The 14130-nt window shown below is 47.4% G+C and overlaps 1 protein-coding gene across 1 annotated transcript in view; it reads left to right on the forward strand.

The window, feature by feature from the left end:
• The first annotated feature begins 476 nt into the window (after positions 1 to 476).
• myt1lb (myelin transcription factor 1-like, b) overlaps positions 477 to 14130 on the forward strand; it is a 35089-nt gene continuing 21435 nt past the window's right edge. The window contains 4 exon segments of the mRNA XM_034563448.1: positions 477 to 505; positions 3213 to 3343; positions 8039 to 9136; positions 11927 to 12061. Of these exon segments, the coding sequence (XP_034419339.1) occupies positions 477 to 505; positions 3213 to 3343; positions 8039 to 9136; positions 11927 to 12061 (1393 nt within the window).

Raw genomic sequence — 14130 nt, forward strand, 5'->3', positions numbered from 1 at the left:
TATATATATATAGAGAGAGAGAGAGAGAGAGAGAGAGAGAGAGAGAGAGAGAGAGAGAGAGAGAGAGAGAGAGATACACACACTATATATATATATATATATATATATATATATATATATATGCACCTAAACATACCTCCTCCTGTCTGGCTTCCCATAGCCTCTGCCCTCCCCCCCCCCACCCCCTTTGCTGTGAGGATGGCGGAATCCCTCATGGATTTCTGGAGGCTATCACCATGGAGACGGGGCTCTGCCACACGTGTCTATAGATCCTCCTGCTGGATTGGGGGGACAGCAGGAGGTGGTGCACGTCCGTCTCCCCCCCTACTCCAGCCAGCTCCGTGTGGAGAGCCGAGGAGCGACAACAATGACGTTGAGGGAGAGACGGTAGCGCGTGAGGGGTGAGAGAGCAAGTGGTGAGGAACCCAGAAAGGATTTGGAGAGGGAGGGAGTGAGGTCTCTGAGATACACAGCAAATGGGGGAGGTGGGTGTGACGGACAGCAGGTGAGTTGATGAGGGGGCGGGGTACGAGGTGAGAATGCCCGCAGACAGGAAGCGATGACGGGGAGAGAGGCAGAGGGGAGAGGCAGCGCTGCTCGTGCGGTGTCAGGGAGACAAACAGCGTGTGGTGCTAATGACCGGCTGAAGCTGCCGCCCCGCGGAGAACAGCCGCTAATCCCGCCGCTAATAGCGGCTCCGTGGCCCGCTGGCGCGCTGCAGCAGTCGCTCAGCTGTCGCCCCGAAAACGAGCCGAACAGGAGCTCTCCTTCTCCTTCTCCTTCTCCTTCTCCTCCCCCCCGCGTGACGTTTTCAGAAGTTCTTCTTCTTCTTCTTTTTTCATGCATTAAAGGGGCCACTTGTTCACACTGTAATATAATTTGTTCCATCTTATAATGGCGGGGATGCCCACTCCATAAAATATGAAGTGGTCTTTTTGTGATCTGAAGCTCTTTTCTCCTTTGATTGCTGCTTCTCAGAGCGCGCTCCTCGCGTGCATGTGTGTGTGTGTGTGTGTGTGTGTGTGGGGGGGGGGGGGGGGGGGGGGACTTGGACTGGTACAGTATTTCCTCGGCCCCTTTCCTTACTAATGCCAGTAGGAGGTCTCTTTTATTTTATTTTTTGTTTTAATGCCACCTAATTATTTCTGGAATTTTAATTGCCGAGCACAGCGAGTGGGATGCCTCGCCTGTTGATGACAAATGTTGCAGTCTGGGTCGCATGTCAGAGCCAGGAGACAGAGATGTGTGTGTGCGTGTGTGTGTGTGTGTGTGGGTGTGTGGGTGGGGGGGGGGGGGACTCACCTCTCGCGGTGTCACAAGCCTCTGAGAACGCCTCTCAACACAAGCGGCTCCGCTGGGCGGGACCTTTTCTAAAAGCACGTTCCCGGCCTCTTTGTAACAATCCTGACCCAAGTTAATGAAGTGCACTTGACTTGTTTTAAAGATGCAGTGAATCAAAAAGAAGTACACAGGCGTGCTCTCCATTGGCTGATGTTGCAAAGCAATTATAGCGATTCAACCACCTGACCTGATCATTAGGTGAAGTCACGTTGATACCATCAGCTCGGCAGCTAAACGCTGCCTTGAGACTGGATGCTGTTAAGATAGAGGTGGAGAGGCTGGGTGGGGGGGCAGTCTGTGTGCCATTCCCACACCACTCCTCCCTCTCTCCATCCTTGCCACCCTTCCCCCCCCCATCCTCCTCTCCTGCCAGCCTGCCTGCCTTGGCAGCCGCTAACCTGCTGGGACCAGCCCCCTTGATTTATTTGGAGAGGGCCGCGGAACAGAGGGGGCCAGGAATGAGTGGCATTTTAATGTGCTTTTGAGATGTTTGGTCACAAGCACTATTGATCACAGTGCTGTAGCTCCCACAGACCCCTCCCACTGCCCTGGGGGAGAGATCCGGCTGTCAGGCAGGGAATGAGTTTCCATGTGGGCTTAGATTAATGAAATGAGGCCCCTGGCTGCGGGGGGTGCAGGGGTCAGACCATTAAGGGATCCCTAGGCTTGGTGAGATTGAGCCTGCCAGCTGACTGTACCCTGACTGACTGATGGACGTCTGGGACTAAGGGGAGAGGGAGAGAGAGAGAAGGATGGATAGAATATTGGACTGTGGGACACACTAACCTTTCTAGCTGCAATCCACCATCCTACGACACCTCACCACACCTCTGCAACAGGCCTCTTCCAAAACACGTCCACTTATAACTAGTGTTCTCTTAGCCTCACACAGAGCCTTTGTGTGCCACTCTTTCACATCAGGGCTTGCCTTAAGTAACGCAGAGCCGGGGAAACAGCCAGAGGTTGTAAAAATAGGAGCCAGGGATATTTCACGGCCGAGTGAACATGCCCGAAGCGTGTTCAGCTCTCTTTACACTCCACCTGGACAAGAGGTTGATTCGATGGCCAAAACACTCAGCGGAACTCATCATCATTCCCGACTGCGTGTGTGCGTTTTGTTCCAATCCAGCCAAACGCGTGTGCAGAAATGCACCAGCAAACAGCAGCACATGTCCCCAAAGTCACACACATGCAGCTTACCCGGTGGTGGGGGGGGGGCAGGTAGCAGCTCGCAGCTCTGAGGTTTGATGAGTGAAATGGATTAAGCCCCTGTGATCAATAGCCTGAGCGAATACACAGATTATCAGATTATCAGATTAGGATCTGTCCCCCTGCTGCCGAGGGCAGCCACAGAATACATTAAAAGCCTGAGGTGCTTCGGACGAGATTCAATTAATCAGGGCTACAGGTTGTCTTCTCCCTCTTACAGTCAATTCCAGCCAAGCAGCTGTGTTCTGCTGCACTCGGATCACACCAGAACAAGGGCTCTGGAACAAAGTGTTTGTGGAGCATGCGCAGCGATTTCTAATTTTTGCCTGAAGAACAAATTGATGTTACCTGAATATAAATGAATGTGAAAATGAACCCAATCCTCTGCTTTGTTTGCTCAAGAGACAGTGGTTGTTATCCCTTTGTAACTGCTTTCCAGACGAAACGGAGCATTTTATTATAATTGCCCAATAGTTAATGAGTACATGTCTAATTAAGGTTGGTTAAGCAAAGTTTCATATTTCTCCCAGCAGAAGAACTTAAGAGGTGTTGCTTTCCTTGCAGTAAAAAGGCTCTTGTGCCATTGCTGCTTGCTGCTTGCAAAGCATTAGCATTCCTAGCCAGGTGAGGCTAACGGCTGCCCTCTTATCTCTCCTCTGCAGTGTGGACGGCTGCCCCCGGGCCAAGAGGAGAAAGAGTCTAGACAGACAAACCCTGGAAACCTCCCCCAAGAGGAGCACCTACATAGATGACATGGACAACTCCACCATGGAGGAGTGCTACGAGACCGACGGCACCGAGGAGATGGACGACCGGGAGCAAGAGGAGGAGGAAGGAGCAGTAGAGGAGGAGGAGGGAGAAGTGGAGGAGGAAGTGGAGGAGGTGGAGGGCTACATGGACTACAACGTAGAGCAAATGGAGCACGAAGAAGGAGTGGTGGAGAGAGGGGACGGAGAGGCCGAGGATCAGGAGGATGAGGAGGAGGTTGAGGTGGAGCAAGAAGAGGAGGAAGAGGGTGATGAGGAGAGGTTGGAGGAGGCGGAGGAAGCGTTAGAGGAAGTGGACTATGAAGAGGAGGAGGAGGAGGAGGAGGAAGAGGAGGAGGAGGAAGAAGAAGAGCAGAGTCAAGGGCAAGGTGAGATCCCTTTGTCATCATATTGTACTGAAACACATCAGATAGATGTTTAATGTGCAGCTAATGCAACCTTTTAGAATATGAAAGGAATAGTTGGACATCAGATGTCATTTGCTTTCCGGTCAGAAGAGAACATCCCAAAACACTCTCAAGTCCACACGCGAAATTTGGGGCTACAGCCAGCAGCTGGTTAGCTTAGCTTAGCACAAAGGAATAGTGTAGGATTTCAGGGGATATAATATTCATAACAATGTTTACTATTAAATCACCTAAAACTAAGAATTGTGTTGTTGGTTGCAATCTGCCACCTGGCCACTAGAAGCCACTGAATCTTACACAGTGTGCCTTTAAACAAAGGAGTTATACCAAGCTAATCAGTGAGCTTGAGAAGAGCTGTCCTTGTCCTTGTGCTGTATTAACCATAGAAACATGAGGCTGCTTGAGGCTGTCTTCTCTCCACCAGAAAGACAATGGCAATATCTCAAAAAATGTCAAACAATTCCTACCAACATTACTCTGTCTATTTAATTACATGACCATTTAACTTCCCAAGTCCTGCATTTGCATTTCCGTGGTTCTCATTTCAATATTTGATTGGCTGACTGAAGTAGGTTGCAGCAGGTGGACAAGATGTTCAAACACGTTTTCCATTGGAATGAGACTAAGGACCTGAAACCATTAAGACTGAAGCCATATCATTCCTACAGTGATTGCTTATTTCTTTAATATGCTCTTATATTCATTCATTCATTTGCTGATTTGGCTGGCATGCATACTCATTGTCAAAGCCTTTACTGTACTGCTACTTTAGTCTAAACCCAACGGAAACTGGTGGAGAGGTGCAAGGGTGACAATTTGTTCGCTATTTTATGTATTTTCTTGCTCTTTAAAAAAACGTTTAGTGCATTCATTCCAGAGGAATGATCTAAATGGATGGCTAAAGACAGCAGGATCATCCTTTGCAATTATTTCCCACTGAAATGCGTTAGCATTCTCCAGAAGACTCTTGCCAGAAACATCAGAGCCATTAGTGCTAAAAGTGAGCCATGATGATACATTTTTTTATAAACAACAGAAAGACTAATCATTTAAAAAAACAAATGAATCTTCAGTTGCCAGTCCCTTGATGAATATTCAATTTTAACAATATAAGAGATGTTGACTTTCAAAGTCTTACATTAATCGTGCCTTTCCCAAAGACATGACACATAAATACCATCCAGATCTGGTCTGGAGCCCCTCCCGACGTGCCCAAGACCAGATTTGGCAGGTTTCTCTCCAGCAGATTCTGCTTTGCACCCCCGCATCACGATTGGACCTGACAGTGCCTTCAAGTCCAATTAAGAGTGAAGCTCTGAGAGAGGAGCGTGTGAACCCTGGTTGGCGCACGGCTCTCCCCACCCAAAGTGTTGATGTGGCATCTCAGCAGCCAAGCTCGTATTTATTTATTTATTTCTCCCAGAATGTGATTCTCTACAGAGTGGTGTTGGTTAGAGCTCAAGGCCCAGGCCTCACCCCTAACACACACACAGTGGACTGTTGCCACCTCGGGTAGTAGATGATTACCGTGGTGTTTTGGACATTCAATTCAATTCAATTCAGTTTATTTTGTATAGCCCAATATCACAAATTACAAATTTGCCTCAGAGGGCTTTAAAATCTGTACACATACGACATCCCTGTCCCAGGACCTCACATCGGATCAGGAAAAACTCCCCAAAAATAAACTTTCACAGGGAAAAAAGGGAAGAAACCTTCAGGAGAGCAACAGAGGAGGATCCCTCTCCCCGGATGGACAGATGCAATAGATGTCATGTCTACAGAATGAACAGCGTTACAGAGTTACAGAAACACATTCAATGAATATGACAATGTATGAATGGACCTTCAATCCATGAAACAGAAGGAGGTAGAGAGGGGGGGGGGGGGGGTGGGGCGCATCAGCAGGGGCCATGGCAGGAGGCCGGCTCACCAGGCATCAGACACCTCCAGGTCCAATGGACCCTATGAGACGTGAAGTCACAACGACTCCGGGGAGGAAGCAGAGTTAATAAGGTGCAATGGAGAGATGTAAATTCATCCATAAGGAGAGAGAGAAGAGGAGATAGGTGCTCAGTGTATCCTAAAACATCCCCCAGCAGCCTATAAGCCTATAGCAGCATATCTAGGAGCTGGACCACGGCAAACCTGATTCAGCCCTAACTATAAGGGCTATTAAAGAGGAAAGTCTTAAGTCTATTCTTGAATGAGGTGACTGTGTCTGCCTCCCGGACTGAAAGTGGAAGCTGGTTCCATAAAAGAGGAGCTTGATAACTGAAGGCTCTGGCTCCCATCCGACATGTTGCTGCATGCAGAGTAAGCCGAGCTAGAGGAAAGTTTTTACATTTCCAATAGTTTAAACACAACACAAACAATTCTCAGTGGCATATCATGTGTACACAAAATCACACTGTGAAAAAAAGATATGTTGTATTTTGTCTTTCTATTCGTTCCTGTATCCCAAAAAAAGGGGTTGCAAAACTTGTGTTTTCTGTTTAACAAGTCCAAACATCCCAAGGCAGCAAGTACTACTCAGCCATCTTTTATGTGGTAATGTCTCCAGTCTGATCTGGAGCACACAGCTGGTACTTGGTTTATTCCCATTACATAATATAAGGCTTGCTTTTAGGACACGGTCTCTCTCTCTCTCGCTCTCTCTCTCTGCGGCCGAGTTATCTGCCATCATTACAGCTGTTGTTCAATTATTCCTTGTTCAGCTCCTTCAACAGATGTGGATTTTCATATTTGAGCGTCTGCTCTTTTACAATTCTAATATATATTAGAATGAAGAACCTCCGTAGACCGTGTAGCACTGAAGTCATCGATCCTGGTTCATGCATGAATCGATTATCCGTCCCCGCCCCTATAATCGGCCTCATATTCTCTGAGAATGGCAGGAAAAGCGTTCTGTATGCACAGTTACCATGTTCCCCATTGGCCCCAAGACAACGGTAGCGGATGGTCGCCGGGCAGATTTCAATCTCCTAAATGTAATAGAGGTGACATTCCGGAGCTTCTCTGTGTTCCTCAGTGGCATGCACATCTCCGTAGCTAATCCAAAGCCAATTCAGGGCAGGTCCGTCTCTCTGTTTCCTCCTTAATCTGTTTCGCTTCCGTATCTCCTTTGTGTACCTTGATTGCTCTTCAAATTGCTTTCCTGTGCCATGTTTCATGCCGTCAAAAATTAAACCCCGTGGTGCAGGAGGTTGATGTAAGAAGCCGCCCACTGTCAAAATATGAGCCTGGTCATTCGTGACTGTTCCCTCTTCCCGCTCTAAAGCCCTCACTCACCCCCAAGCACCAATTCTGTGTTGCTCTCATTACATTGGAGTATGTGTGTGTGTGTGTGTGTGTGTGTGTGTGTGTGTGTGTGTGTGTGAGTGTGTGAGTGTGTGAGTGTGTGGAAAGTCAGTTTAGTCAATGTACAAAGTATATAGTTGGATAATAGTCTGATTTGTTTTTGTATACAGACTTCATGTTCTGATGAATACAGTCAGCTTCATCTATTTGCATGTGAGCCAGGTGATAATTCATTATTTCATCACTGACAAATAACGCTGTTTTTATTAGTTTGGGGGTTGGGGTGGGGGGCTCTCTGCAGGAATGTAAGTGGCAAATGTGACGCCAACGAGAGCGATGTGCTCTTGGCGGCTCAGGGCGGAAATGTGAAAAGAGGGATTGGAAGTGCTCCAGGAGCGAGTGCTTGAAATTACTGACAGAAGAGGTTCAGTAACCTTTTGCAGCCTGTCAGAATCAATTAGGCACTGAAAGGAATTCTAAAGATACTGATGATTGAATGAAAAAAAGGAACTTTACCAGCAAGTGATGAAAAGCTACTGACTGGGGTTCATCCTGTTGCAGATGGAACACAATATTATCGCTCAGATATTAGACTTTAAAATCACTCTGCTGAACAATGAATATAATGTTATCTAATTTGGAACTATTTACATAATTCTTCAGCAATTTAACTATAAAGGAAATAATATATCTGTCTGTCTGCAATGATCACTGCATTAGTATCATTAATCATTAGATCTGTGACTAAAAGGACTAAAAGATATAACCCCTGGTTTCATAGATTACCATTTACCAGAGCATCTTTCTCTGGAACCTTCCCCAACCGCTATATTTAACTTCCTGTGCTGATTCACAATTCAGAACACAAGCTGCTGTTAAGACTCTCAAAGTAAATTATTAGGGGAAGCAAAGAGTTCCTTATCCAATTTAGATGGACCAAGCCCAGAAATCTGATTTACCAGTAAAATAGAATGACGGAAATTAAATTACAAGACGTTTGTTTCTCTCCAACAGAGGACATTCAGAAGAGCAGCAGCGGGAGGAGGGGGGGCAACGGCAGCGCCAAATCTGGCCCGGCGACAGAGAAGGACAACAACAACAACGAGGAGTACGAGAACTACGATGAACTAGTGGCCAAGTCCCTGCTCAACCTGGGCAAGATCGCAGAGGACGCCGCCAACCGAGCCATGACGGCAGAGGAGATGAACAGCAACTCCTCCAACAGTGCTGAGGAAGAGGACGATGACGAGGAAGAGGACGAGGAGGACGACGAGGAGGAGGAGGAAGAGGAGGAAGAAGAAGAGGGGGCAGAAACACAGAGGGGTGATCTGAGTTTGGACATTGACAGTGATGTGGTGCGGGAGACGGTGGACTCCCTTAAACTTCTGGCACAAGGTCACGGCACAGTATTGTCTGACAATTCAGACGGACAGGAGTTTGGGGACGGCACAGGCGAGAACGACTGTGGTCACAACGCACACGGTGGTAATGGACAAGTTAAGATCAACAGTAATGGGCAAATCGAAAACAGCGACGAGGAGGTGTGTTTGAGCAGTCTGGAGTGCCTACGAAACCAGTGCTTCGACTTGGCTCGCAAACTAAGCGAAACCAAGTCCACCGACCGAAATGGACCGTCCCAGCAAAACCATTTCTCATGCGGGGATCCCAATCAACAGCCCCAGCACCACAGCTACGGGGACTTCCACCACAGCCAAGAAGACAGGCGAACTCTTGACAGGAACTATTCCGACATGGACAATCTCATGAAGCTGGAGGAGCAGCTGAGCCCGCGCTCCAAGGCCTTCTCCAGTTGCGCACAGGACAACCGCTATCACACCAACCTCCGGGACTTCGACGAGGACACGGCCTCCGTGACGTCGGACCGATCGGAAGAAGTGTTCGACATGACGAAGGGTAACCTGTCCCTGTTGGAGAAAGCCATTGCACTAGAGTCAGAACGCGCCAAGGCCATGCGGGACAAAATGGCGTCCGAGGCCGCCAGGAGAGACGGGGTGAGGTATAACCACGAAGACCATGGCCCGCGGCATGGCTACGGTGTGGAGCGTAAAGCCCGGCTTCCTGATGGTATGAAGAAGCCTTTCTACCATAAAGGTGAGTAATTCTGTCAAATGCTGACACGCTCGGATGCAGACCACGCCTGCACTAGAAGCCATAACGATACAGAAGTAGACATGCTTAACTCATCTAACAAGCTCAGGTAAAATGTTTGTCTGCTACTGTTTGGCTCCGTATTCTATCCAAACCCGGGCTGGAGACTAGACAGCCCACATGCATTCTGGGTACCCCACTATAACCCCAGGACAAGCTTTTTTCAGCCAATTTGGAAATTCGCATCTCGGTAGCAGCGGGAGCGGCAGCAGCAGCTTATGTTGTTAAAATAGGCCAGCATGGAAACATCAGAGGGTAGGCTTGTCAGGCATAAGTAATGGCAATCTGCACGGCCTGTTAGGACCGCAAATCTCATCCCTGCGATGCAGCTTGGGGTAAAGCTGCCTATTTTTAAACCTGAGCAAGCACTCGGGAGAGGAAGCTACAAAACAGAGGCCTCCTGGATTCATTCTGTGGTGATCAGGGGAGCTTTTTGCCCTTGTTTGAGTCACTTACGGCCTACCGTTCAGATTGATACTTGCGGATATCAAATAAAAAGACAAATATTTAAGGCCAAACATAAAGTACAAGGCAGTTTTCCATCTGTGGTAACTGGTGCACAGTGTGCTGGATGTCTGCTTGTAGAGTTGCAGTCATACAGACATTGCAGTGGCATTTACAATAGTCTGATTTCAAGCTTCCTTTCATCATATCCTAGACTGCAACAATAGTCAGACTTAGTCAGGTTAAATCATTTCCCCGCGCCCCGTAAGGAAGATATCAGATGAGACCAACAAATTAGAGCATGCTAATTCACAGCAGGGTTATATTACGCCGTAAATGCCACACAACTCACAGCAGGTATATATTGCAACTTAAATGTCACACAAATGTTAATTTGAAAAGCTCATCCATGGCCCCTGTGTCTGGCTTGTGTTGGAATAATAAGAGGACGCGGAGGACAGTTGTGTCACGATAACATCTTTCCCCGGGAGAGATAGAGGCAGACACTCGTTGACCAGAGTTCCTGTGTGATTCATAAAACAGAGCACGGAGAGGGAGGGGGGGAGGGGATCCAGAGAAGAGCCCTGCGCCCTTCCAGAAGCATGAGGCTGAGATGAAAATTGAACAGTATCAAAATGACCGATAACGAACGGCAGGCCAACTGACTGCACATTAATTATCCAGAGATGTTATGGTAATGGGGGCCATTTGCTATGCAAAGCGCAGACCGTCCCCGGCCACAATCAATATCCCCTGCTTTCTAACACGCCTTCCACTCTGTGCGATGGGAGCGCGGCGGGCAGAACACACGGGCGTCACGCAAAGTGGGAGATGGGAGAATTACTTCCAACACGCTGTTCAAACGCTGACAGCCGATGTAATAATCTGCCCCCAAAATGAAGATGCCTCACGCTTCCATGCCGACCAAGTTTCTTTATCAACATCAAATGGCCCTGCCTTTATGGCACCGGTGCCAATCAGAAGAACAGAGCCGCATTGGAGCAAACTCATATGCCCCGTAAAGCGACACAGATAGATGATAGCCATGGAGGATAATGAGGTACTTTCGTTTCCTGATGGATGAGACATGGGATTTCATTTGGTGACTCACTTGTTAATGTATGAGTAGGTGTGCTCCACGCGTCCTTCCAGTTTTGTCGGCTTTTTTCAACCCTCCCACTTCTTTCACTCGATTATTCTTCTCCCCCCCATGACCTCTGGTTGTGTTTTGGTTTGTCAGTGAGGGTGGAGCTACTGAGACTGTGTTTCTATGTGCATGAGATAATACAATCGCTCTGGATGATGGTTCATGTCACTCGATCTGATACGACACGATATTCCTGTAACTCTGCTGTGTAAAAGACATGACCTCATCTTCATTTAAAATGCTAATGCGAACGGCTTCCTACAAGAGCCACTGCATGTTGACTGCAAGAAGGACCCACGACCTTGTCTGACAGACAAAGGGTTTCAAAGGGGCACGGTTACGTTGTTAGAAACAACGCCAGTCGGCACTGCTGCTTTTTGGCTGTAACTGTATCTGATCGGGGCTTCCAAGAAATCAGAGAGCCCGGTTTTGGGAAGGGAAAGACGATCTAATCCTCCTGTGTGTGTGTGTGAGTGTGTTTGCGTGTGTGTGTGTGTGTGTGTGTGTGTGCGTGCGTGTGTGCGTGCTCTTTGAACCCTCATTGCATCAAAAGATCTGTCAGCGAGCCAATTATTATCTTTGTCTTCTGTCCATCACTTCAGATAAGCTTATAAGCAATAAAATATGCCCTATGAATGAGAAATAAGAGCCACTTCATATTCAAATGCTTTTGTTTGCAAATAGTCAAGTGGGTGGAGTCACGCTTGCTAAACGGATGGTCGTCAAATGCAACGGACAGAAAGGCAATGTAGAGTGCTCTTGTAATTCAATGTAATAGTCTTAAATCACACACGCCATCGATAGAGACCATATACTCAATCATGCACTAAAAGAAATTCCAGACATTTCTACACATTTCCTGACTGATAACAACTGAGCTCTCCACATAATGTATATCCTTATGTCATAGCTGTTGAAAATATTGGCAGGCGAGTATTTTTATCATATTCGTGTCGTGCCTGTGTGTGTAAAGGCCTTTATTCACCGATGCCACTGTAACTCCCTCGTGACTAACTCGCCATGGGCTCTGTTTCCTTGCCTCTCAGAGCTCTGATGTCATGGGGCTGCCACAGTACAGTCATGGGGCCTTTCGCCATGAGTGACTAATGTCCTGTGTGATCGTTGTGACTCTCTGCACACAGACGCCTCACGTGCGGACAAGAAGGAGAGCCGGTGTCCGACGCCGGGCTGCGACGGCACGGGTCACGTCACGGGCCTGTACCCCCACCACCGGAGCCTGTCCGGCTGTCCGCACAAAGACAGGGTGCCACCAGAAAGTAAGCCTTCATGTTGATGTGCAGGAAATCAGCATGTTTTACAGCGATCCCTACTGCGTGTCTGGCTCGTTGTGTGTGCTCTGTGCTCTGTGCTCGCCGTTGTGCGACTGTGTTTGATATTTCAAGGGATGGGGTCGGGGGGGGGGGGGTCACAGCTGCACTTCTCTTGTGACCTTTTGCATGGGGGCCGTGGTTTTGCTTGCGGATTGCCTGCCTTGTGTGCCGTGGTGATGAGGTGGGAAGTGAGGCCCCGGTGATGCGTCAGTCGATGCAGCAGTTGATGGGATGGTCAAGAACTGTCAATCAGCGATTTACTTGACCGCATGGGGCTTTTCTCCTTCACTGGATTGGCTGACTGTGATTGAGAGCATCTGATAAATCCCATCCACTGTTGTTGGTTTCATCATCGTCGGGGATGTGCGGGGTCGCATGCTTCTTCACGGCATGGTTTAAACGATGAGAACGGTTTGCCATGCTTTATGATCCCATTCATTTGGGTGGAGTTGTCATGTTGATTGGACCTGAACATTTTATTTTTCCAACCTCAAACCAAAAGTGCTCGCAGACCTTGATAACACCGAGCCTGCCACAGCCAGCCATGCCATAAACCCCATTAATTGACTTGTAGTCCTTGGTTAATTAAGTTCTGTTGAATACACGGGCTGTATCATATCTCCCAGCCACGGATCAAGTGAAGTGGCAATAAACATTAGCCTTGGAATGAATAGGGAGTTTTCCCCTTTCGAGATCCCACCCCGGCTATTTAGTCTCGTTCACCTCGTGCAAACTTCTCAATAAAATCCCATTTACACGTTTCATTGACTGCAATGTGAAAATCAAGTTATGATCGGTCGGGACCCAGGCGGCAATCAAAATAAAAGAGGGTTTTTAATAATGGCAAAGAAATTAGTCGACATTAAAGCCAGGCTTGCAAAGTCCAGCAGTGTTGCAGACGACTCTGGTTCTAACCTGAGGTGTGCTTTTCTCCCAGAAATGTGAAATGACTCAGAGCAGTTGACCTTGACCGAGGTCGAGAGCCCCAAAATGGAATTTGGAATGGGCTTGAATTGATTGTCACTGGAGATTTTGGAATACGATGTCTCTGTTCCTCCTCCTGTGCCTCAATTGTGTTGATGGGGCTGACTTTTGGGGGAAATGATACCACCAATACTGCACAGGAAGCTTTGTATCACACAGAGTTCTCCTCTGGATCTCTGCGGCGTCATCTTCAGTCCTTCCCCTTCAAAAGGACACTTGAGAGGGAAACACACACACACACACACACACACACACTCTCGCTGTTAAAAGGTGAGCTGCTTTGGGTGGCTTGAGTTTTCCTTAGGTCACTGCATTACCAGCCAGTCACCAGGCTCCTGTCAATATGTGGTCAATAGTCTCATACAGAGTCTTTGTTTGACACAAGCAGCTGCCTGTGGGGAGGTTTTTGCTTACATTTTAGATTTTGTTCCAACTGTATTTGTATGCTGTTTGAGATCAAAAAGAAAAGTACAAAATGAGTGGTTAGGGGGCCACAGGCGGTCCCCCAAAGAATAACATGTGGCATGCAGTTAACACACCATGCATAACTTAGTTTGAATGAAAATAGTGCGGTGGTAGGTAAGGGTCACAAAACACGTGGATGGTATCATCCTTTTGAGTCTCTTTGAAAGATTCACGATGACATCGTCGATGAGCCGTACCAACAGATCCAGATTGTTTGGGTTGATGTTTTGTTGGCATTCAAGGCTCGAGACTACTTTTTAATATCGTCACCGTTCTGAAGACCATCAACAATTCCAAATGATATCCTTGTACTGTGTGATAGCCAGTCATAGTGGTTATTTGCATAAAAACACAATTCAGATTATAAGAAAATAAATCATTGTATTTTTATTGATAAAAACAATTCTCGACATTATTAGTTTTATTGTTGTGTTATAAGGTCCTTAGAGGTTGTGTTAGGGAGATTAACAGCTCATAATTCATCTCTAATATCTATTTATGTTGTTGCGAAAGCATCTCATTTAAACAACTGGATCTATTCAAGTTTCTCATTTCACAAGATTACA

The sequence above is a fragment of the Cyclopterus lumpus genome, chromosome 22, assembly GCF_009769545.1.
Source record: "Cyclopterus lumpus isolate fCycLum1 chromosome 22, fCycLum1.pri, whole genome shotgun sequence".
Taxonomy (NCBI): domain Eukaryota; kingdom Metazoa; phylum Chordata; class Actinopteri; order Perciformes; family Cyclopteridae; genus Cyclopterus; species Cyclopterus lumpus.